Genomic DNA, 24937 nt, shown 5'->3' with positions numbered 1-24937 from the left:
CAATGACATAAGAGCTTGTGTTGAGACGTCAAAACCCTAAGACCGGAATTAGTACCCAAAACAGTGGTGTGGGAGGCTCCAGAAAGTGGGAACAGGAACTTGAAGAAGGCATAGTGGCAGAACCAGATTGACAGAACTTCGAAGAGCCAAAAGAGGTAGTATATGATCACATAGAACTGAAATTGTTTGGATACTAGTGACATGAAACGTCAGATGGATGCAGAAAGACGATGAAGAGAAAATATACAGGTCAAAGAAATCTTTCTATTTTTTTTTTTTTTTTTTTTTTTTTTTTTTTTTTGTAGGTTCGACGAAAAACATGGAGTCGATACGTTGTCGTCCTATAGTCACCAAAACCTCGAAAACTACGTGGCGTTTGATAAAAACGTCGTTAAATTATAGATAACAGCAACAAAGAAACAAAAACGCTATGCCTTTTTCAGTTTTTATCGAGGAAAGTTTATAAAGTACAAGAATTGGGGAAGAAAGGAAAAAGAGCGATAGCTCGAAGGAAAGGAGAGATCTTTCTCTTGATTTAGCCCTGCAACTCGTCCCTTACTTCTTTTCTTCTATGAAAGAAATCTTTTTTCTTTCCAATTTTTTTTACCAAATGTGGGCGTTTTCAAGGGTAGATATTGTCAACACGTTGAAATTTTAGTACAAACCCTAAGTAGAGATAATTGCATTTCTTACCTATAATTAATGTAATATAATTCTCGGGTGTCAAACCTTTTGTTGACATTTTGTATCGGTTAAAATTAGTCAGATTTATAGATCGTTAAAACGAACACGGTTTGCATACTTAGTGTAAGTATTAAAAAAAATAAAGTGATATAATTATATGATCCCATCTAATCATTGATTATTTATTTATAATTTAAGCATCTATATTTCAACATGAGATTTTCCTGGCTGGTCGGTATTTATTTATGTTCATTGATCATGACCGCGGACCTTACAATCTTGGGGGAAAAAATAAAAATGGAAACTTCCATCACAAAAAATACATTGCGGCTACAGAATTTAAATTGAAAACCATTACAAGCTCTGTGAACATAACCAGGCAGTACTGATATGTACTGTACAGGCTTATAATTAGTTTATCTATCTATATAGCCGCAGGATAGAATTCTTCCAGTGTGAAAATTTGAATATTTTTCTGGAGGAAATTGCTTCAATTACGTGTCAATAGGAATAAGCTTCTTGTAGGTTGGTAATTGAAAACCACAGTACTACCCTTGATGAAACACGTTCGCTTATTCTATTTTTATCCAAAGCCGACCATTTGATTTGGGTACTTTTTCAAAGTTTAGCTCACCCACCACTGTACACGTGTTATCATTTTGGGTGTTTTCCTTCCCTAATTAAGACATTTAACTATCTTCAATCTGTTCTTTCCCTCCCATAGATAATAATGTATATTTATGCACATGAACTATATTATTTTTTAATTTTAGAAATTTTGCTCTGAGCTACACACTCATCATGGCTGCTTCGTCTGTGCCTGGTTTGGTCATAAGCTTGGCTTTAATTGGGCTAGGTGGTTATTGCATGGCTAGCCAGATTGGTTTGGGTTCGAGACTGTTGGCTCGTGAAGACCGAGCATGGGTTTCTGATAATGGCACATTTGCTTTTGGGTTCACTCAAGTGGACCATCGTCAACTCTTTCAATTGGCAATTTGGTTCGCAGATCTTCCCGGCGATAGAACCGTTGTTTGGTCAGCTAATAGGTACGCTATATATTCATTTTATATATGCATGATATGTATTATCTTCAAAGAATTTGGTTTTCGTAGTTTAATCTTTGAGCAAGTTCATTTTAACTTGGAGCAAACAAAAATGATGATGATGATGATGATGATGATGGGAAAAAACGAAAACCATTCTCCATCTGTAGTCTTTAGCTTTTTGCAGGGAATATATAGCATATATGATGATGACGAATGACATTTCAATAATCCATCTATTATATAGAAACTCTCCTGTCACCAAAGACGCATCTCTGGAGCTGGACGCCACTGGCAACCTCGTCCTCATCGATGGAAACACCACCATATGGATGTCAAACACTTCCGGCACCGGGGTTGAAACGGCAGTCATGACAGAATCCGGCAACTTCATCCTCTACACAAACAACAATCATACTGCTTGGCAAAGTTTTGAACACCCATCGGACACTCTCCTTCCAAACCAACCATTAACAGTCTCTGTTGAACTAACATCGCCAAAATCGCCTTTCCATGGTGGATATTACTCTCTTAAAATGCTGCAACAACCCACCTCATTAAGCCTTGCATTAACATACAACTTGCCTGAATCATACGACGCGGCGCCTGAATCTTACGCCAATTATTCATATTGGCCTGGACCTGACATTTCCAATGTTACTGGCGATGTTGTTGCAGTATTAGACGAAGCAGGAAGTTTTGGAATTGTTTATGGCGAATCATCTAGTGGAGCAGTTTATGTGTATAAAAATGATGGAGATTATAATGGCTTAGCTTCTGCTACAAATCAGTCAACTCGATTGAGTATCCTTCGGAGATTAATACTTGAGACGAATGGGAATTTACGTTTATACAGATGGGATAACGATGTGAATGGGTCTCGCCAGTGGGTACCTGAATGGGCAGCAGTGTCAAATCCTTGTAATATTGCTGGTGTTTGTGGTAATGGGATCTGCAATTTAGACAGAAGCAAAACTAATGCTTCTTGTACATGCTTGCCTGGTACTTCTAAACTTGGCAATGGAGTACAATGCTCAGAAAATTCATCATCAATTGGAAAATGCGATTCGCCAAATGTAAATCACGCATCAGATTTTCGGATTTCTCCTGTGCAGCAAACTAATTATTATTTTCCTGATTTTTCAGTTATTGCTAATTATAGCGACATTCCTACTGTGTCTAAATGTGGTGATGCATGTTTATCAGATTGTGAATGTGTAGCCTCTGTTTATGGTCTTGATGAAGAGAAGCCTTACTGTTGGTTATTAAGGAGCCTAGAATTTGGTGGGTATGAGGACCCTGGTTCTACTTTGTTCGTTAAGATTAGATCAAATGGGTCGATGGTTCCAGATGGGGATAAAAGCGGGTCAGGGGAAAACAAAGGGAAGGTCTTGGTGCTGCCGATAGTTCTTAGTATGACATTTCTTATTGGCCTCCTCTGCTTATTATTATACTATAACGTTCATAGAAAAAGATCTTTGAAAAGAGCAATGGAGAATTCGTTAATTCTTTCCGGCGCTCCTATGAATTTCAGCTTCCGTGACTTGCAAATTCGGACTTCCAATTTCTCACAGCTGCTTGGAACAGGTAAATTATACTTTTAATATTGGCCCCTTTGCTGTAGAATCAGAGGAACTAAAACAGGGGAAATTATTTTGCAGGAGGATTTGGAAGTGTATACAAAGGAAGCCTTATTGATGGGACTCTAATTGCTGTGAAGAAACTAGACAAGGTTTTACCTCATGGGGAGAAAGAATTTATTACTGAAGTGAACACCATTGGCTCCATGCACCACATGAATCTGGTCCGTCTATGGGGTTACTGCACAGAAGGATCACATCGGTATGCAGTATAAATATGTATAATTTTGCTTTTATTATCCTTATTCTTTTTATTTACTCTTGAAAAATTGTTCATTTGGCAGTCTTCTTGTTTACGAGTTCATGAAAAATGGATCATTGGACAAGTGGATCTTTCCTTCGAATAATTCCCGAGACAGATTGTTGGACTGGTCTACTCGTTTCAGTATAGCCATTGCTATTGCAAAAGGGATCGCATACTTCCATGAACAATGCAGAGATCGTATAATACACTGTGATATCAAACCAGAGAACATTTTATTGGACGAGAATTTCTGCCCTAAAGTATCAGATTTTGGACTAGCCAAATTGATGGGTAGAGAACACTCACATGTTGTTACTATGGTAAGAGGCACCAGAGGATATTTAGCACCAGAATGGGTCAGTAACAGGCCTATAACAGTGAAAGCTGATGTTTATAGCTACGGAATGCTACTGCTGGAGATAATTGGTGGTCGAAGAAACCTCGACATGTCTTTTAGTGCAGAGGATTTCTTCTACCCCGGATGGGCTTACAAGGTAAAAAAAGAAAAAGTCAGCTAAAATAACCAACGGCCAACGGCTGTCAAAACAGCTAATTTTATCGAATATATCCTTAATCATTTGTTTAAAATGTGCAGGAGATGACAAATTTGACGCCTTTGAAAGCAGTGGATCAAAGGCTAAACGGGGTGGTTAAAGAAGAAGAGCTGATGAGAGCACTGAAAGTAGGGTTTTGGTGCATTCAAGATGAAGTATTTATGAGACCTTCAATGGGAGAAGTGGTGAAGATGCTAGAAGGGTCAATGGAGATTAACATACCTCCAATGCCACAAACTGTACTGGAACTAATAGAAGAAGGGTTAGATCATGTGTATAAGGCCATGAAAAGAGAACTAAATCAGTTCAGCTCTTTCACAATCACTAGTCATGATCCATCATCTCAGGCTACTTGTAGTTATTCAACAATGTCGCCTAGATAGCCTTCAGGATAAAGGTTTAACACGCAAATTTTGTTTTCCAATGGAAAATGCTCGTGCTAGGAAAAAAAAAAAAACCACATTCTTATAATTATTCAATTAACAAAAGGAATTAAAACCGAAGCAGGTAGGATTATAAGTCTTTTCTCGCTATTATTGTATCAACTTTAATTGCTTTTGCAATTGTAATATCATTGGCCTGTCTTTTTTTTTTTTTTTTTTTTTTTTAACTCCTAAACTCTAGCTGTCACCCAAGAAATTTTCTGTATACAAAAGGAAATTATTATAAGCTGTAATTTGTTTAACATCTAAATCTGTGATGAGATTTTGAACCATTATCATGTGAGAGTGAGACCTAATATAATAATTTCCTGCTTGTGTAGCGCATCGCCCATCACTTGCAAACAAGCTCTTCCATAAACTCTAATTTTCTGATTTTGACCAGCCCGTTAAGGATTTAGCTGGGTCCCCGAGTCTTTAGCTTAGTGGGCTTACTGGCCCATTCATCTAATCACCACGTCCTGAGTGCGTCATTCAGTATATTTTTAATTTTAAGTTTTAATTATTTATTTTGTTCAAATGAGCTACAATATACAATATTTGCTTCCAATATAGCACCTAAATCTTTTAAATAATATTTTTCTGACTAAAAGTATTGCAAAGTCATATTTTTAGTCAACGAAAGCATGAGATCTAAATTTAAAATGCAAAATAATATAAATTTAATTAAATGAAAATTTTACTAAAGAAAAAATGACATGATAAAACCGATTAATTCGTATCCATTCAATTAATTTATATTTATTTATTTATATTTTAATTATTTATAATTAAATTATAATTATTTAATTGATATATATTATTAATATATATTATTAATATTTTTACAATTCACTGATTAAAGCATTGACTCAACTGTTAAATCAACGATCCATCCACTTCTTCAAAAAAAAAAAGAAAAAGAAAAAAAAAAGAGTCCATCTTCTTGGTTCTTTGCCATGTCCGAGGGTAAATAACAATGCTCCAAAAGAATAAAAAAATAACTTGCGGAGCGTACGTTAGCGGTACAACTTAGCAACGGAAAAAAAAAAAAAAAAAAAAAAAGAAAAGAGAAAAAAAGCGCCAAAGCTCATTCACCTGTCGCTGGACAAATCCCCTAATCAAGCGATCACATCAGTGCAAAGACACGATAAATTGAAGGTACAACTGACTGACCAATTGCCTTACTAATTTTTTTCAGTTCTTTATGCATCAGTAATTCAATAGCCTAAACCCTAGATTCCTGCGTTTCCTCTTCATCTCTTTAGGTCTTTGCTCTTTAATATGGAGAATTTGCAGTACGCGGAGGAGTTGGTGAGAGAGTTCCTAGTTTTTAGAGGCTTTACTAGCACTCTACAAGCTTTCGAGATGGAATTATCTACCGATATTGGTAAAGGGTTTCAAGTGGATAAGATATTAGACTTAATCTTCTCCATTTACATTCCCAAATTTCAAGCAGATAAATTGGTCGGTCTACTTGGTTTCTTCGAGCAGTGTTTTTCTTCGTTGTCTGAGACTGTACTTGTTTCTACTTTATCGAAATTGAAGATTTCTATTCTCCGTTATTATATTGTTTATGCGATGACATCAGGAAGGAAAGATAAAGTTTTGGAATTTTTTGGAATGAATGGGAATGATTTGTTGCAAAGAGGTGGTGATTGGACTCCATGGTTTGGTGGGTTTGTGATGTCTCGCGTTTTAGTTTTTATTTTAGTTTTGATGGACTTGTTTCTCTTGGATTTATTTTATCGAGCTTGTCTTGTAGCTATTCCTTATTTGAAGAATCCTAGCTTGGATCCCCAGTTTCGAATTTATTTCTCCAAGGAATGGTATGAAGCATTGCGCCTTTCTGTGAGGAATTTTTTCAGTGAGATCTTCAATGGTACTCATATCCTTTTGAATGGATTCTTTCTGGGAATGCTTTGCAAGTTTGTTACTTGGTTACACTTGCTATGTCTTATAACAAGTTCCTTAACGCTTCTTGTCTTTTAGTTTCATTTTCTTCTATCTTAAATAATTTTGTTTCGTAAAATTTGCAAAACAAAATTTTGGGGAGGAGGAGGAGGATTGTGTTTGATTATATAAATGCAGCATCCTTTTGTGTTCAGTTGTTTATTCACCGGTGAAAAATGCAAATCCTTTTGTGTTCCAGTATTTATTAACAATCTTATTTGCTTCAATATAAACATGTGGTTTGGAAAATGTTTTTATCTGAGGCCTTTTCACTGTAAGGTTTTATTGTGATCTGGTTGGCGATCAAGGGTGCTATCATTTTATTGCGGGCTTCACGGCCTAAGGTGCACTTTCAGCCCGCTGCAAATGTATATATTACCAGTCTCTTGTCAACTTCCACAAATTACCAACCCATTCATCTCTTAAAGAACTGCCTGCTTCTCCTTGTTGTCATACGGGAAAGTTGTTGCATGTTAAGTATTAAGTTGTGTTTTTTCTTCATAGTAAACTGATGTTGCCAATTCATTCGGAGGATATGTCCTTAACTAAATCACGCATCCCTGCTCTGTTAAAGATCAGTTCAGAAAAGAACACAATCAACCATCTCAAGAAGGACATCAAGCAGTTAAATCTCAAGCTATCACAACTCCAGGCTTTATTAGAGGAAAAAGAGGCTCAGTTGTGCCAGTTAAAGAGGTAGGACTGATATGATTCTCTTGAGACTATGATATTTAGTTACAGGAATATATAATCCGAACTGATGCTTTTTTTGTGACTTAGTAATGCCAACAATTCTGCATCACCGTTGGATGCTAATGTTGGTGAACCCGAGAATTCAACTCCATCAAGTGTTGAGCATGGAGAAAATCCTATGAGAACTGTGGACATTTGTGCTTCTGCTACTCCAAGTAAAGGTGGAACAGAGATGGCTCAAGAAAGGGCTGTAGGTGGACCTGCCAAAGACATACCAGCATTTGGCATGTCCAAGCCTGCAAATGATTCGATCTCTAGGATTGACATTGAATATGGGAAAACTAGTGATGCGACTCAAAAGATCGATATAGACATGTACAATGGTGGGTAACTATTCTATATAACATCTCTTTCATGAATTGAATGTACTGTAATAATTCTCTGACCATCAGAATTTAAATGCGGTTGAGTGACTATCTTCCAAAATTGTAAGATCAGCTTGTATAATAGGCTCAGGACAAGAATGGCAATTTTGAGTTATATTAGTGGAAAGATGAGCAAACTTAATGTCATTATGTCAGTGAGGGAAATACCTTGATTTGTGAAAGTGCGTGTAACTAAAAACAAGAGGATGTTATATATATATATATATATATATATATACATTTGTGCTTGTTACAGTTACTGAAATTTGATGAAAGCCACTATGTTCTTACCAAATATATGTTTGTTGCCTCTGATTCAATCTGACTTTAGTTACTTGAGTAGTGTGGCTGGTTGTCCCCCGATTTTTGAGCTTCTTGCTCGTTGAGTACCTATTGAATCTCATTTTGCAGACAATGGAAGTGAAATACTGGGTGAAGTCGAATTCCCTGAAGTGCAAGTAGAATTCCAGGTGAAATTACTCATGGAAAGTTGAAAATGATATCAGATTCTTCTTTGGTCTTGCAACCTGATCAAAACCTCATTTTTTAGGAGACGTTTTTAGGCCATACGAGTCCAATAAGTCGATGCCGCTTCTCTGCATCTGGGAACAATATAGCCAGTGCTTCTGTTGATGGAACAGTCAGGTATTTATTGTGAAAGTAAGCAACACAATGAAATAGGTTAGTCAGTTTATTTGCATTTTTGTTTAACTGCATCATTGTTTGCTAACTTCCAAATTGCATTTTTGCCTTTATCCATTCGTTTTTTGACAAAGAATATGGACATATGACTCGTCAACTTCGACATCTAGAAATGCAACCATATATTGTGGGGCAGAGATTTTGTCTCTTGATTGGGAATGTAAATCTGATCGCCTGGTATGTATTTTGTCATTTTCTATGAAATACATATTATTTGATGGATAATTTCTTCACCATACGGGATAATTTTGTCTCTTGATTGGGAATGTAAATCTGATCACCTGATAGATTATTCTATTGGTAATTCTTGCTGTTAAGTTCTGTTTTTCTTTGTCTACAAAAGCTTCTCATAGGCACTGCTGATGGAGGCATTAAGGCATGGAATGTTGATGCAAAGCGAGTTGTTTGTGATCTCAATACAAGTGAAGCATTTCCCAGGTGCTTAGTTAGAAAATCGGTCTCTAGAATCCTGGTCTTCCTTCGTACTTTACTTATTATTCTTGCTCTTTTCAGTGTCTTGGATCTAAAATGCAGCCCTGTAGAACCAGTTTTTGTTTCTGCAGCAGCATCTAAAAGGTAATCCCTTTTAGTTTTTTTGTCAAATGAGAGTCTTGAAATATTGAATTATGTGCTTGAATAGAGATATTTCTGTGTTTAATGCTCTTATTTTATTGAGTATGATATGTTAGCTAGCAATTAAGCTCCAGTTGGTAATAAAATTTAAACCAATTTGATTGGAACTATCTCTTCTTGATTACTAAGGAAAAAAAAAATTCGAATCCTTTTGGGGAATTGATTTGACCCTCCTCCTCCCTCTATTCTCAAAAAGAAAGAGACAAAGAAGATCAATCTTTCTTAATTAAGTCGTAATCCTGAGTTATTTGGGTGGGCTATATCCATCTTTTCCCTCTGTTTGGCGGCCCTATCTAGGGTCGTGAGAAAATGCAATAGATGCCATACCCACGACAATTGCTTTTTCTTTTTTTCTCTTATTAGTTATTATTGGTGTTTCTCTCTCTTTAGAGCTAGTACTTTTATGAATCAGTGCCATTTAACATGTTTAGTTGCTTCAATGGAGGATTTCTGTTATTTCATGGTGGTTTAATATTTGAGTAATTCAACCCCAATCTCATGTTTACTTTAGAATGCAGTATTTTCATTTTTTTCTTAAAAATTCTCTCCTCCCTCCCCCTCTGTACATTTTAGCGCTAGAGATTAAGAGTAGCTTATTATATTTGCAGGCATGGCTCAAGCTATCTTGACAGTTTAGGATTTGCTTCCTTAACAGTATGGAACATGAAGACATGGAGAGCTATGGTATGTGCTTTTTTATTTCAGATCATTGTTTTTGAGTGCTGTGACACATCATGTATATGTTCCTTAATGAATTTCACATTTAATGAAGACAGTTCTTCCTCTTGGTGAAGATCCACCTGCAATTACTTCCCTATGCTTCAATCACAATGGAAAGATTTTAGCAGCAGCTGCAACTGATGGAATGATCCACATGTTTGGTATCCTTTTATAATTTTATGGCCTAGTAATTTTACTTTTATTTGTAGTCAATTAGTTAGTTATCAATCCCAATATCCCTAGTTTTAACCTCAATCCCCCAAAACCCAAAAAATAATTTGCTACATTGCCCTTCTGCTCAAAGGAGTGTACCCCAGTGAAAATAAATAGGTGCCTTTGTATGTATAGTTGAGATGTTCTGTGCTTGCACATGCATTCTGCACCTTAACTAGCCAAAGACATGTCTGCCGGTCTACAAATTACTGGGTGGCCTGCACATGATTCTGCTATAAATTCTATTCATTTTGGGCCAGATGAAACTAGCATTTTCAGCTTGGGCTCAGATGGGAAGGTAATTGGCATCTCATATATCATTTTTAGCTTGAAGCTTTGCTATTCGTTGTTTACCATTCTGTTTATTCTTTGGACTAACATATCTTCTTAACAAAGTGGTTCTCGATATGGTTACATGTCATTGTGCTTTTTTTTTTCACCAAATATGCATAATGTAATTACAATTATTTTGGTGGTGTCAGATTTTTGAATGGAGCTTGCAAAACCAAGGTCATGTCCTTTGGTCAAGGAGTTGTAGCAGGTATGTTGATATATAATCTAGGCTTTTAATAGAAATAATTCCCATAACTATTGTGTAATAAGTGGATGTTGATTGTGTTAACAAATGTTGCTGTATTAGGCGTCTGTTTATTTGGCTTAGCATGGCTTTTAGCTGCATGTTTGGTATTTTAGCTTGAGTTATAGAAGGAAGTTCAAAGTGGATTTGATTCTGTAGGTTCTTTGACCCTGAGACCTCAAAATATTGTAGACATGAAATGGCTTTGGATGCCAATGGGAGGAGACTAGTAGTAACATCTGGTGCTGTAAGAGCGCCCATATATCAGGTGAATCTCTCGCTTTCCCCTTTTCAGGACCTAGTAAAACTATGCCTAATACTTTTGATCCATGGACCACAAACTGGGAAATATTGTAGACATCCTTTTAGTTGCTAAATATGTATGTTTGATAACAGTCGAGGTCTCTGCGATTAAATATTTTACTTTGTTAACTTGGCTCAGGTTCGGGGTCATATGAATGGTTTGAGAACTCTTCCACACAGTGCAGCTATAACTACTGTGGATTGGCACCCAACTTTACCCATTTTCTTGACTGGTTCAGCTGATCACTCGGTTCGAGTGACATCATTATCATAATAATCCTCTCTTTTCTTTTCTTCCAAAGACACTTTTTTTCTTTACTATCAATTAGGATGCTAGAAATCAATATAGTGCGAAATGTTTTGAATTTCAGCATTGATCTTGGAACAGTAATTTTTCCCCCCCATTTTGAAAGGGGAGGGGAGGGGAGGGGCATGTTGTAATTTAATCAACTCTGTATTTGTATTATAAATATTATAATGTAATATTCATTCTCATTCTTTGACGTAAATTTGTTACGTAATATTATTATGCAATTCTGAGAAACTATTCCAAGAACCAAAATATCAGCAAAATGTATGGTTAAGACTTATTAACAGATGTCAAAGGAAAAATATAATGAAATACTTCGAGGAGGATAATATAATATCACATTATTACCTACCCAGGTCCTCAAGAAATAGAGGTGGTGCTAGCACTGAAATCTTCACCTTTTGATCTTTGCCATAGCTGTTCCTGTTGTCACAAAGACAAAGCACCAGTCCCTTACTTTGTTCAGGAACTGGAAACAGGCTTCTCTCCAAGAAGGCCGTAGCAGAAAAATTCCTAGAACTCCCCAAAAGCCTACACTGAATCCGGATGCCAAACCACCGTACAACCATTTCCTGAATTCATCATCATTTTCTTCATCTCCCTCGGTATCATCAATTGTTTGTACAACTTGAGGCTCATCATCTCCCGGACATTTTTCTGTCACTGGAAGACCGCATAGTTCCTTATTACCAGCAAATGCTGAACCATCAAAGCTCTGAAGCTGAGTGCTTGTTGGAATTCTGCCTGACAAGTTATTGTAGGAAATGTCGAGGTAACTTAAAAAATTTAGCTTGGTCATGCTGTCGGGAATTGCTCCTGATAAGTTATTTCTGGATAAATCAAGCCACTGCAATTGCTTCAATTGGTCAATTTCTTGAGGAATCATTCCAGTTAAATCATTTCTTGATAAGTTCAGTGCAACCAGGGCTCTAAGACTTGTTATTTCTACTGGAATTTCCCCAGATAATTTGTTTCCTGCAAGATTAATGATCCTAAGCAGTCCCAGACTTTTGTCAAACTTGTATGCTCTTCCTTTCCATCCAATCAATGCCCTATCCACGTAACTGCCTATAAAACCATTATCTTCTCCAGAAGATGAAGGAAATTTGTAACCATAAATATTATTCTCGACTAATTCTTTCCTTGTCATTTGAGTGAAATTCCTGAAGCAATAGGGTATGGTTCCTGAAATGTTGTTGAGAGAAAGGTCTAACAGCCGAATATTTTGTAACCAACACAGTTTGATTGGTATGCTTCCATGAAACTCATTAGACTGTAAACTAAGAAAGGCCAAAGACTGCTGGCTTTCGCCAATCCAGGCAGGTACTCTTCCAGATAAGCGGTTATAACTAAGGTCTAAAAATCTCAACAAACTGCAATTCTTTAATGATAAAGGTATTTCTCCAGAGAAGCTATTATTACGCAAACCAAATGTTTTAAGCAAAGATAGAGACCCCACAGAGGTTGGAATTTTTCCTGATAAATAGTTATCTGCCAAGTTTAGAATAAGTAATTGTTGCCCGTTCATGAAACAATTATCAGGAATGGCTCCGGATAATAAATTATCTGAGAAATCAAGGAAAACCAAAGTCGGACCAATAATTTTACATATAGAAGCGATTGAACCCAAGAACTTATTTTTAGAAAGATTTAAGGTTGAGGTGTTATATGGAAGGCGTGGCAAAGCACCTTTAAACAGGTTTGAACTCAAATCAATTCCAGGGTTACCATAGAATTTCGAGGATAGATCTGGCACCATGCCACTTAGCAGGTTGTGAGATATATTTAGGTAAAAAAGTCTTGGAGGTAAGTTCCAAAACCAGTTAGGAACAGCATCTGAAATTTCAGCTTCTGAGATATCAAGAACTGAATAGTTCTTTTGGGTTTGAAGCCATTTCGGAAAATGAGGCCCTAAATTGCAGGACCAAAGTCCTATTATATCCAACTGAAAAGGAGGAATCCAGTCGGGTTTGAATTTCAAAGCAAGAGGGTTATCATTAAAGTACAACTCTTTTAATCGGGAAAGCTTCGAAAAATGAGCTTCAGTAATCACACCTTGGAAAGAATTATGGGAAGCATAAAAATACTCGAGCTTAGACAGCTGTCCGAAACTTTCTTTGATAGTTCCATTTAATAGATTTTCAAAAATGCATAACATCTTCAATGAAGGAAACATAGTAAGATCAGGTAATGATCCTGCTAATTGATTGCCAGCCACATCCAAAACAAGAAGATAGGAGATATTGCTGAAAAATTCTGGAAAAGAGCCATTTAGCTGATTACCATAGACAAACAGTTCTTTTAAAGAAGGAAATTTTGTAATATCAGGTAATGAACCATAAAGATGATTCATTTCTAACTTCAGAATCTTCAACGAGTTCTTTGCGCAGCCAGACAAGTGTTCAAGAAACACAGGTAGCTGTCCTGTAAGATTGTTGTTAGACAGGCTCAGCGTATGTAAACTACAGAAATTTCCAAAAAAGTTAGGAATTTTGCCTTCAAGTTTGTTGTGGCTGACATCAAAAGACTGTAAGCTTGAGAGATTCCTAAGCTGATATGAGAGACTTCCAATAAAACCAACATTGGAGATATTCAAATATCTTAATTTACTAAAAGAACCATTCAAATTTGGGAAAAAGGTCCCTCCAAAATCATTGCCGCTAAGGTCCAAATAGTTAAGATGTTGTAATTCAAGCAATGAATTACTAATCTTACCTCTCAGGGGCTTGTTGTTAGTACCAGCAAGCTCTGCTACTGGAAGATCAAGAATGATGATGTGTCCAGTTTGGTTGCTGCATCGAATCCCTTTCCATTTGCAGCAATCTTTCTTCTCTTCTTCACTACCCCAAGAAGAGAGATGACCATAATCATCTATAAGCTCTTCTTTAATCTGGAGGAGTGCTTGTCTCTCACTCTCTATGCACTGAATATGACCGTCTCCAATTCCAAGAACTGGTTTCAAGTGCACAACAAGCATAAAAGCGGCACAAAGAAGGCAAAAGGACTTTGTATGCATCATGATCATGGAAAAAGCAAACAAGGTGGAATTGTAAGCAACCATAAACTTTCGTATAGAGAAAAAGAGGGAAGTTGAGTTTGTGATATCCATAGCTTAACTATATATATTGCAAAAATTTCCTAAGTTTTCATGTGGGAAAGCAAATAGAGAGGGTCAAGGTAAAATTTCTTATTTTCAAAAGTTGGTATTTGACCAAATTAAAAAACGACAAGAGAAAGAAAACCAAGTGTTTTTGATGTTATGAAGAAGTATATTATTTTCCCATTGGCCAGACGACCGTGAAGAACTGAATTGTACTGTTCTTTTCAAGTCTATATAAACGAAAATGCAAGAAAGAAAAAAGGGGTTGCTCGCGTCGAGTCTAAGCCTACAATTCCTTGAAATATCCTTTTTCTGTTAATTTTCCAGGATGAAAAAGAAATCGTTTCAAACTAAAACCCGCGGCGTGTTCATCATGCCGTTCGGCTAATTTGATTTTAAAGCCCACAGTAATAGAAGAAAGCCTAAACTCATGGAGGCCCATTAAATATATCCTATTGCATGTGATTCTAAAATGCTGTTTATCTCGTGGGAGTAATCTGATCAAGAGCCCAAATTAGAGATAAGCATAGGAAGGAAACGCGAATCAAACCGCAGACAGCACATGACGTTTTTGTCCTGTTGTAGAAAAAGGACCGAGTTAGTAAACTTGCCCAAATTCAATCCATTGGATTACCGTTGATCAAATTAATTAAAGTATAATATATTTTTTAAAAAACTATTCTTACTTTATATAAATTTTAACTTGAATATGTAATTACCGAAATTATCATTTTTCAAGCTAGATTTACATGGTTTTGGTGTAAGATTTTATATTTTATTTCGTCTTAGCCACATTATTTAATAAATGAAAATGACCTTTTATACGAGAGAAAAAAAAAAAAAAAAACTATAGAAAAAGCAACTACACAATATAAGAACGAGTGATTTCAACTATTAAAGTACTCAATGGGAGAGAGAGAGAGAGAGCTATTGATGCTTCGTTTCAGTCATCATCAACGTCGTCAATTACCATCCTCAGCTTTCTCCTAAGTGGAGTAGTTCTAGTTGCCGACTCAGCTGCCAGTTCAGCATCATCATCCCCGAAATCTGCCAGTGCATCTTCTTCCATTTCTTGATGTGCTAAATAATGCTTGTCTGAGGTATTTTTACTGATGCTACCAATTCCTTCAGGTTCTGAAGCATCTTCCTGTCTGATGTCGAGAGCTACGTCCTCGTAAATCCTTTCAACGTCCCTAGATAACAGAGGCAAGTTCAACATCATATTTATGTAACCAAACAACAAATGATTCTGAGAATAATTTATTAGCCGTAGCTCCTCATACCGCTTTATTTTTTCAGGTAAAGGATATACCTTTCTGCAATATCTTCAGGAACTCCATCACTCGAGTTTTCCGTATTAGATGTTGCGATCATTTTACTTTCTGCTTTTGGATGCCGCTTCCTCATTTTACTGCGTCCAAAAAGATAAATCAAGTAGAACAGGATGCACATGAGTAAAACAGTGCTAAGCATAGATATCAGCGTGATTAGCATACAAAGCAATACCTATAGGAAAATCAAAAAGTAATAACACTGCATAACCATGCTTAAGAATTATTCCCAAGCACCAACTCAAATTGAACACAAAAGAAAGAAGAAAAACACACCGATTACAATACATTTCCCCCAGGGGCATTATAGAAGTGATAATTCATCAAAGAAGAGACTTCTCTTTAACATCTCAACAAAAGCAACCATTGAATAAACACTGGTATGCAACTAAATTACAGGATGAACCAGTATTTTTTTGGCTGATGAAAAGGAAATCATTATACAAGCATGTAATTACCGAATGGTGACACAAAATAAAGAAAATTTTACAAAACATGGCAAGCTAATCTTTAAAAATTTTATAAAAAATAGCGGGGACTAATAGCCAAAAATAGAACATATTATCACAAATCCTGCAGTATAGAAAATTGTGCTTTTGGGAAGAGAAAGAGGTTTACCTGAGAACAGAATCTAAAATTTCATTATCAGATAAATCTCCCTCATTATTCTGTGCCTCCTTAAACAATCTGTCATCACCTTTGCTTTTATGCCTGAAAATTGAAAAAACAAATCATTTGATCCCTAATTGAGCTTATCTCAACTTGTAGTGCTATAGGTAATCAAACTTTGGAAGAAAATGAAAAGAACATCAGGTTTGTGAAATTCAATCAGCACAGCCTGAGCCAGACTGCTTTTGTTAGTATCAACAATTGGAACTTTTGTTAGTTTAAAATGAAAGGGTGAGTTTAAAATGTTGGAACTTTTGTTAGTATCAACAATTGGAAACAAATGAGCATTATAAAGAATAAGGCATGACAGCTTATTCCATATTTTGCCTGTTGTCTGTGACACACGTTAGTAGAAAGATAGAACGAGATACATACCTTAGAACAGAGCTTAGGAGTTCATCATCAGAGTTGCCGGATCTCTCTCCTGTGTTGGACAGCTCACTTAAAGATCTACAATTATCCTTGTTTCTTTTCCTAAAATTCAAAGTAATGCCCAGTCAAGTCAATTTCAAGCAGCACACAGCTTAAATTTACCAGTATGTCTTAGCAATTCATGAAATAGCCAGCAAAGTCAACAAAAATTCTCAAGAAATTGAAAAAACACTATGCTCATTTTCACCACATATACACAGTGAAGCAAAGATCTGCTTTAGCCAATGGATAAGAGAAAAATCAAATGTCACTTGGAATAAAAAATAAATGATTATAAGGCTATGCACATGTTGGAAAAGGATCAACCACCTTAGGTTAAGAAAATATCACAAGTAATCATAGCGGGTTATGAGTTTTCCATTTAACTCAAGATTCCATTCCATAATACTAGCAACAGTTCATGAAGGAGGGACTTCACCAACTTTCAATATACAAGACCAAGCGCCACAACCACCTAGAACTAACACAGAGAAACCTCCTCAGGATAAATTATAAGATCATACTCAAAAGTATAGTGAAAGTCCAAATTTTGTAATTGTACACACCTCTTCCTCAACGATAACAATGTTTCATCATCGGAATCCTGTCTTTCTCCAATTGAAAATTCATTTATTTCCTCATCCCTTAGATGTAATTTTGCTTCAGACTTCTTCTGACGAGGAACGCGCAGGCCAAGTTGCTTGAGCTTTCGGGAAACTTGTGCAGCTGTGAAAGAATTATCAGCAGCCAGTGCATTTGCAATCATATAGCTGCACCTTTTATGCTCTTTAAACCTGAGCGCAGTATGGAAAGTTCAAGTCAGAAGATTAAGAAGAAAAAGAAAAATCAAAGATAGAGCAACAATAATTTTGTCTTGCAAATTTAGCATCTTATGAGATGGAGAGAAAATTTAAGAATATGCTATAAAACAATAACCAGGATTAAATCTAGATTATATCAAATACAACCCTTCAATCAATACTCACTGCTCAAATAAAGCTCTAATCATTTCCTCCTGATCTTTGCTGAAGGCAGACACTCTTTTCCTAGTAGTCCTGTTAAAAAGAAAGCATGAGTATATCAACCTAAAATGGGAAAAGAGAACCATTTTACCAAAATTTCAATTCTACAACATGAAATTAGCATAAGCTTTGCATCATGCCTTTCAAGTTTAGAGCTGCTTCAAGAGTAAAAGGAATCAATCTTCAACAGAAAGAGTTGAAATATTCTTTTTATTCTTTTAAGAAAGAGTTGAAACATTCAGCATAAAACAAAGTATACAACAAGTAACGCTTGAAAAACAAAAGCTCATAAATACTCACAAGGATTGCTTCAGCAAGGTTCTATCAACATCAACGGAGCTATTAAGATCATTTTCTTTTTCTGCCATCCTTCCTTTCTCCTCAGGTTGAGAGGAAGTAGAAGAAAATGTTCTATCAGCATGTCTCATCCTTTTTTTCGGTACAACTTTCAATCCCAGCTGCTTGAGCTTGTTGAAAACTTGCACAGGTGAAATATGACCAGTGGAATCCAGGGATTCCGCAATCAGACGACTACAATTACTATCATCCTTATATCTGCAGTAATCTCATTAGTTAAAACAAAATCAATGAATGGTTTCAGAAGCTAAATGAGAGAGGAGAGAAAGAAGCAGTGTAAGAGTAGGGTAATTCAAATTTTATGGAAATGCATAGCAATTATTCAATGCATCCTAGAAACTAGGAGCAACAGTAATGCATTTCTGCATCCATCATGAATGAAAAGATGTCTCATGTAATCTTGCCAGGAAAAATTTGTAATTCTTTCAACTTTGTTAAGACACACTTACTTGTCATAGAGATCCTTTATTCTCATCTCCAATTCATCAGTTAGAACGAGTCTCCTCTTTCTTTTGGAAACCCTTTCAGTTTCATTTTCCACAGTATTTCCTCCACTGTAAGAGCCAAATACACACAGTAAATTTAGGCAAAATTAAGTTTCCAGAACATCCAAGTAAAAGTTTCCAAACATCCCATTAATCAATAGAGAAAATGCACATTATCTTTTTTTTTTATTATTATTTAATGCAAATTGGAAAATGCTATATTAATCATAAAAGGGCAATAAGCAATTTGGAATAAATGTCTTACTTCTGATGTGGTTCATGAGAGATTACGACATCTGCTTCATCCTCACCCAGTGCATCTGCTAAGCTACTGCGAGTCCATCCATTTGCCTGCGTTGATCCATTTCCTCCCTCATCAGAAACATTTCCCCATTTTCTAGTTTCCTTCTTTATATGGCCAAGCTCATGCAATAAATATTCAGCATTAATGTACTGGCATTCCCTACGGGACTTCCAAAAGAGAATTTCCACAAATAGAAGGGGTTGATGCTTCATCTTTCTTAGCATTCTTCTAACCAAACTAGTCAGGAAATCAACTATATTTGCATATTCCTTGCAGGGACAAGACTTCTGCTCGTCCAGGATGTCATAGAATGTTGTTAGCAGTGATAACTGCACAAATTTGTCAAACATTATATTGTTTGAGTGGTGATCATATACAACAGTACAATAATCTCAAGAATGAATAGCTTTCTATTAGGTAACCTGATATAGCATTGGAGAAAGATCCAGGTCATCAGTGATCCTCTGCAACATGCAAATGATGTGGTGATTCATACTGATAGAATTACTCTTGTAGAACCTAAGCAACCAGCACAAATTCCGAATAATGTTGTGGTTTGCAAAAGCTGATATTAAGGTGGAGACCTTAAAGTCAACTTCAAAAGTCGAAGTGGGCTGCTCATCACCAGAAGAATCATCCGAGCTGCAATTAAGATCATCCTCATCAAGAATTTGCTTATCTATTTGAGGAAGATTCCCAGCAAGATTTTCCATCTCTGGGACAGATGTCTCAGGTTTGTCAACCAGAATAGCATTATTGACATTTTCTTGATTATCAAGGGTTGTTTTCTTTTGAATTTTCTCTTGCAATATGCTCTGGTCATTTAATTCTTCTGCATTAGAAGAAACGACATGGTCCTGAACGGTAGCTTCATCTCCAGAAAGTCCATTTTCAGTTTCCTTCTTGTCAATTGGTGCTTTCTTCTTTCTAACCTTCCTTGATCTCTTAGAAACCTTAATTATGAAACAACAAGCAACAGTTTTTACTTTTTGATCACTACAACAGGAAAACTCTTCTAAAAGAGAAGGCAGAATGCAACCATACCAATTACAGCATTTTAAATAACATCAATTGAAAATGAAAACGAGACTGCACAATAAAAATGGTAACATTTGCAATAAAGGACAAAACAAAAAAAAAAAAGTTTAAAAATTGTCTTCCAAGGAGAAAGCTTCAAGCTTATGGATACATTCACAAGTTCACAAGTGAAAAAATAAATTCCAGCAATATGGTCACGCATATCCTTTCACAAATATACATAGATTTGCACCAAAATTACAAGAATACAAGCAGGCTCACAAAAAACAGCAATAATATATAATCAGTTAATATGACTTGCCTAAGTTTTCTGAGTCAATGAGTTTAGAAGGAACTTAAACACCCCCCCCCCCCCCCGACACCCAAAAAACAAAAAAATTTAGCAGTACCATTAGATTACATCAAGTATAAATTATTATTACCGTGAGAAACATGACAAAATTATAACATGCATGGCAGATTGTGCTAAAACTTCAAGCTAAATGATACCTTGTATATATTTTCTTGCACATTTTTTTTCAAAGTGTAGCATACGAAAACGTGAAAAGCTTTCTGCTAGAGTGGAATGGCTGATTTAGTTCATTTCTTAAAGGATTTCTCTTAAGAAAGTACCATGTTGGCATCTGCTTAATGCAGATTGAATTCAGGTTTGATGCAATCCTGTAGAGATTAGTTGACTTACCCTTAATGTGCCACGCCTTTGAAGATTCTCCATCAGTCTTACCATTACATGAATCATTTCCACCAAGTCTGCAAGATCACTGAGAAGAAAAATAATGAATACAACAGAAGTAGTAAGATGTGGAAGACTTGGAAGAACCACATTTCAGCATGCACATAGCCTTAATCATGGTCATTCACTATAAAATAAATATTCACATTAAAAAATATCCAAGGGATATGAAGAAATGTAGTTAGTTGACTAGACAAAGATCATTACTAGATATACAAGTAAAAAGACGAAACATATGGATTTCAATCAAATTAATTAGCTTGGTTAAGATCGAGAGTTGCGAAAAGATGCATTTATATTGATTGTTCAAAGAGATGCTTCCTTAGTACACCACATCTAGTGGAAAAAGGATTTAAGAATAAGGTAAAGAGCAACCACATGGTAGCAAGGAACTGATTGTCACAAGTCCGGCAAAAGTGGTTGTAATTCAAACAACCACCTAAAGCTACCCAAGGACTGCCACATGTGATCCATCTAGGTATACAAGCCTCCTATAGCAAAATTACCTTGACTACATATCATTTTGAACTATGTTCTTATAGCCCACCCAATTCCTGCAGTTTCTATGATGTGTGATTCTACAACCAAGAGAAAATGCCCATGCCATTAATAGAGTATTCTCAAGTCCTGCGATAGAGAAAAACCTTTTTGACTGTTTATGAGTGTCAAATGATTTGATCAGGCTCAAGAGGAACTGAGTCATCCCTTGATCAGTTTGATCATAGAATAACTTGTAAAGCAAGATGCGAGCTGTCTGAGGCTCTCTAGAATCTTCTGGCAATAACTTAAGAACCAAATCCAACATGCGGATCTGCAAGAAAGAAAAGGAATAACTTGAGCACCCATCTAACACGTAAAACTGCACAAAAGAAAGACCTATAGAGAAGACATTAGGATGATGTAACCAAAGTTTGTATCCCCTTTTCCATCTTACATGTTGAATTTGGAAATCACGTTTCTCGATGATGTGTTAACAGGATTTCTCCAAAGCTAGAGAAACACATTTTCAAATCCAAGTAGGACATGAACCATAGAAAGGGGCAATTTACATAAATGGTGTCAAAAAAAAAAAAAATTATGAAAATAGTGTGGTTTTGAAATATTCACAAAGATGGTGTGAATTTGACCTTTCAAAGGCAATTGTTTACATTATGAATGTATCCTACCAATAGTTTTGCTACGATTTTAACAAGAGCAATTTATTTAAAAAAAAATTTGTACAATGAGAGGCAGAGAAATTGTTTTTGCATAGTGCACACTTACCATAATTTTCATAAGAGAACCTGCTGCAGATAGAAATTTGAAATCATTTGTTTCCTTCAAGCCATCAAATGCATTGCGCCATCTTGAGGTGACAAGTAAAAACATTGATTCATTCATTGTTGCTGCAATTGGTCCACACATATCACCGTTGAACAATGTGCTATCAGCATATTCATTTGCAAAGCTGTGAGCATTGTCTTTTTCTCCACTTGGCTGTTAATGACAGCATCCACAAACAGTTGGATTGCATCTAATTTCTAATACAAAATGAAGCAAAATAGTATTTGACAAGAAATAAGACAAGCTAGTAATCAAGACCCAAAAATGTGCACACAAACATTATGAAGTACTGAATCTATCGGTTTCAAATAAAAATATTTTACTACTATTGATGCTTATGCAGAATGCTCTAGTAATACATTTTAAATAATGTAGGTAAAGTCTTTAAAATCTCTTATGATATTTAAACACAAATGATGATGATCCATTTGGACAAGCATAATTGTTACAGATGTTGATACTGTGTATGCCGAGAACAAAACAATAAAAGATACAATGAATAGAAAAGGTTTTACAGCCATAACCTCCCTACATCTCACCTTGTAAGTCAAAAACTTGTTATATTGGAAGGAAGTAACAAATTGAGCAACGTGGAAGAAAATGACAATATCACTCTTCTGAATTGCGTGATGCTCCTTTTCAATGTCTTCACAAATTGTCTGCATCAAAACTGATATTGCATTTGGTTCAGGATGGGTTTGAAATAAACCCAAGCAAAGATAAAGGTAAAGCAAACCAAAGGTAAAGTAAAATTTAATTCAGAAGACATACCATTGTAACCCCCTGATAAAAACTGGTTCAGAAAATCATGCAACAAAACCAAAATGTCAGCCTTCATTGAAGGTATTATCCCATGATCCCACACAATCTTTTTAGTGGAACTTCTTTGAATTTTATGAGGTTTGAGCAGGATATTCTCAGTAGCAGAACTTGGATTTCCTTTATATACTGCTTTAGAGCCATCCTGTAGAATATAACCACTGAATGAATTTTATAGAAAATAACAAGAAACCCTTCAAAAGCATCAAAAGTTCAGAAATTACATACTATAGTAAGTCGTGTAAATGTTCCACTAAACTGTGAATGGCGCGCCACGTTCCGTAGTCCGGAAAGCTTTCTTTTCTCTTCTGCTTCCATGATGGATTTCAGACTGTCAAGAGAAGCTTTGGTGTCTCCACCCACCTACCAAATCAAACTTATAAGGCACAGAGTAGCATGTTATTGAATAAGCACCTAAACACAGGATATACTCAACAAATTGGAGAAAATCCAAAAAATTAATAGTACTCTAGGAACTTTGGCCGTGTAACCTGACTCCAGATCTAATACTACAGGAATTTTGGGTTTGTATACTTGGTTTTTAGTAAAATCAAAGATCAAATTTACAAATGTAAAGCTAGTATTTGCCAGCATTTCTCCTTTTCCTGTTTGCTTAATTTTCTTTCAAATTAAGCAAGGACTTTTCTACTAATTGCAAAATGATGATTATTGCAGAGAAAATAGAGACGCACCAACCTTGGAATCCTTTAGATGTGCTTTGGCAATCATCTCTGGCTCTTGACCCATAAAAATGTAATGGAAAATTTCTAACAGAAGTAAGTTATCCTGACGGAGATATCCACGAGAACCACAAACTTCCTGATTTATAATTACAATAAGATCCATTACATTTTCATGGAACAAAAGTTCCAGAAATTTATCTCTTAAAGACAAAAGATGGCAAGCAGAACCCCCAACTTTTTGCGGCAATGAAATGTCTTGGATGGCAAGCATATTTCGAAACAGCGTGAGTACCAGTTGGACCAATTTCCAGTCATCCTCGGTGAATAATTCGCTGCAGCAAAGGGTGCATGTCGATAACGCAAAGATTATAAATCATACAAACAACCCACATGCAACTAAAAGCTAAAAACTGTATCAAGTGTGAATCTCCCTTACCGTTCCAAATTTTCAAGTGGGCCTTCCAACAGTGTAACAATAATCCCAACAGTCTGACTATATGTAATAGCAGACTTCAAGTCCCAAAGGTACTCGATCTGCTGAGGAATATCGCTTGATGAAGGTTCAATTGGCATGGTAAGGAACACCAATACCTTGACTAAAATAGTAGAAATAAACAAAATTATCAGAAACTGAGCCATCAGCACAAAAAAGAAAATGAAAAAAAAAAAAAGACGAAACGATAAAAGTTGCACAAACCGGCATTTAAGACCAGGTTGCTATCATCTCGACAATACTGAATAATAGGGATCAAATCCTTGGACACTATCTTCCATTTACAAATTTGCTTAAATACTTCTCGCGTCTGTGCATCATCCCGCCTTAAAAATCTCAGCAAATCCTTTAAATTTTCTGCATACGTGTTACGAGATTTAAATTAGCAACAACTCCCAATTAATTTACAAGCCAGATGTACTACAATTTGTGGATTTTTTTTTTTTTTCTCGTCAACCAAACAGATTATTACTTGATTATGGAGATTTATAACTGATACCTACCTAGGCAGTTCTCGCCCTTCGAGTAGCCAATGCGCTTGCCAGTTTCCTCTTCTTCGGCGATGCCAAGACCAGCACATATAATAGACAAAGCTTCCATATCCATTTTGGCAAACGCTGGGGAATTGAGTAGGATACGATTGGAGTTTGAAATAATTGTAATTTTTAGAGATAGAAGAGTAATGGATATGAGATCTGAAGTTAAGTTGCGATAACAATAAAATTTGAGAAATCGAGAGGGAAGGACTGACGAGACGAATGAGATAGATCGGAAATGTGATTAGGGCTTTTGTGGCGCGAATGGAGACGAAAATTTTCCCGCGCTCTCGACTTCGAGTACAAAGTTTGGGACTGGACTCGATGTGGCTGAATAGTAGAGAAGCATGTTACGGGCCTGGCCGCCTCTAATTATAGATGACTCGTAAGGTCTAACCCATTCAAAGAAAGTTTACGGATTGGCTATAATCATGAACCCATCAAAAGGAGTTGCTGCCGAGTAAAAATAGTTTATTCTTCTTATAAGTCGGTTTGATTTGGATTAAAATAATAATCAAAC

At 36.0% G+C, this 24937-nt stretch overlaps 4 protein-coding genes across 6 annotated transcripts; 2 read left to right on the top strand and 2 right to left on the bottom strand.

The window, feature by feature from the left end:
- Positions 1-1275: 1275 nt before the first annotated feature.
- Positions 1276-4760, top strand: LOC105648389 (Protein kinase superfamily protein). Its single transcript, XM_037639409.2, has 5 exons — positions 1276-1730; positions 1975-3314; positions 3389-3569; positions 3652-4105; positions 4207-4760. Exons 1-5 carry the CDS (start codon positions 1486-1488, stop codon positions 4546-4548), a joined length of 2562 nt encoding a protein of 853 aa, XP_037495337.1. The 5' UTR covers positions 1276-1485; the 3' UTR covers positions 4549-4760.
- Positions 4761-5584: 824 nt separating this feature from the next.
- LOC105648388 (uncharacterized) lies at positions 5585-11312 on the top strand. Of its 2 annotated transcripts, XM_089715575.1 has the most exons (16): positions 5585-5745; positions 5853-6259; positions 6350-6472; positions 7092-7233; positions 7318-7613; positions 8067-8125; positions 8206-8300; positions 8432-8534; positions 8701-8795; positions 8871-8933; positions 9599-9674; positions 9763-9871; positions 10109-10221; positions 10406-10464; positions 10660-10768; positions 10943-11312. In XM_089715575.1, exons 2-16 carry the CDS (start codon positions 5869-5871, stop codon positions 11075-11077), a joined length of 1968 nt encoding a protein of 655 aa, XP_089571701.1. In that variant the 5' UTR covers positions 5585-5745; positions 5853-5868; the 3' UTR covers positions 11078-11312. The 2 variants fall into 2 exon arrangements, with proteins under 2 accessions (XP_089571701.1, XP_089571700.1); XM_089715574.1 differs by having other exon boundaries at positions 8701-8933.
- A 137-nt stretch (positions 11313-11449) lies between these two features.
- On the bottom strand, positions 11450-14380 carry LOC105648825 (receptor-like protein EIX2). Its single transcript, XM_012235329.4, has one exon. It carries the CDS (start codon positions 14220-14222, stop codon positions 11508-11510), a length of 2715 nt encoding a protein of 904 aa, XP_012090719.1. The 5' UTR covers positions 14223-14380; the 3' UTR covers positions 11450-11507.
- A 125-nt stretch (positions 14381-14505) lies between these two features.
- ATIM (timeless family protein) lies at positions 14506-24748 on the bottom strand. 2 transcript variants are annotated; one of them, XM_020685066.2, is made up of 21 exons: positions 24385-24748; positions 24086-24238; positions 23825-23984; positions 23402-23720; positions 22934-23068; positions 22658-22850; positions 22426-22556; positions 21827-22039; positions 21208-21374; positions 20513-20591; positions 19215-19745; positions 18754-19121; positions 18453-18557; positions 17947-18201; positions 17611-17679; positions 17191-17418; positions 16589-16687; positions 16163-16255; positions 15526-15624; positions 15184-15406; positions 14506-14789 (listed from the first exon to the last, which is right to left on the bottom strand). In XM_020685066.2, exons 1-21 carry the CDS (start codon positions 24485-24487, stop codon positions 14715-14717), a joined length of 3798 nt encoding a protein of 1265 aa, XP_020540725.1. In that variant the 5' UTR covers positions 24488-24748; the 3' UTR covers positions 14506-14714. The 2 variants fall into 2 exon arrangements, with proteins under 2 accessions (XP_020540725.1, XP_012090145.1); XM_012234755.4 differs by lacking the exon at positions 14506-14789 and having other exon boundaries at positions 15062-15406; positions 24385-24747.
- Positions 24749-24937: the final 189 nt, after the last annotated feature.

The sequence above is a fragment of the Jatropha curcas genome, chromosome 10 (genome assembly GCF_041381405.1).
Source record: "Jatropha curcas cultivar XTBG-Jc1 chromosome 10, XTBG_Jcur_1.0, whole genome shotgun sequence".
NCBI classification, from domain to species: Eukaryota; Viridiplantae; Streptophyta; class Magnoliopsida; order Malpighiales; family Euphorbiaceae; genus Jatropha; species Jatropha curcas.
Note: the sequence above shows the minus strand (reverse complement) of the source record. Positions and strands in the feature narration are given on the sequence as shown.

Excerpts from the sequence above, each read along its gene's own strand:
- ATIM (XM_020685066.2), bottom strand. The coding sequence starts at position 24,487 with ATGGATATGGAAGCTTTGTCTATTATATGTGCTGGTCTTGGCATCGCC. Across the intron at positions 24,239-24,384 it reads GAAGGGCGAGAACTGCCTAG|AAAATTTAAAGGATTTGCTG; the intron begins GTAGGTATCAGT and ends ACACGTATGCAG. Across the intron at positions 23,985-24,085 it reads CAACCTGGTCTTAAATGCCG|TCAAGGTATTGGTGTTCCTT; the intron begins GTTTGTGCAACT and ends CTACTATTTTAG.
- LOC105648825 (XM_012235329.4), bottom strand. The coding sequence starts at position 14,222 with ATGGATATCACAAACTCAACTTCCCTCTTTTTCTCTATACGAAAGTTT.
- LOC105648388 (XM_089715574.1), top strand. The coding sequence starts at position 5,869 with ATGGAGAATTTGCAGTACGCGGAGGAGTTGGTGAGAGAGTTCCTAGTT. Across the intron at positions 9,675-9,762 it reads TGAAGACATGGAGAGCTATG|ACAGTTCTTCCTCTTGGTGA; the intron begins GTATGTGCTTTT and ends CATTTAATGAAG. Across the intron at positions 10,465-10,659 it reads TGGTCAAGGAGTTGTAGCAG|GTTCTTTGACCCTGAGACCT; the intron begins GTATGTTGATAT and ends TTGATTCTGTAG.
- LOC105648389 (XM_037639409.2), top strand. The coding sequence starts at position 1,486 with ATGGCTGCTTCGTCTGTGCCTGGTTTGGTCATAAGCTTGGCTTTAATT. Across the intron at positions 3,315-3,388 it reads CTCACAGCTGCTTGGAACAG|GAGGATTTGGAAGTGTATAC; the intron begins GTAAATTATACT and ends ATTATTTTGCAG. Across the intron at positions 4,106-4,206 it reads ACCCCGGATGGGCTTACAAG|GAGATGACAAATTTGACGCC; the intron begins GTAAAAAAAGAA and ends TAAAATGTGCAG.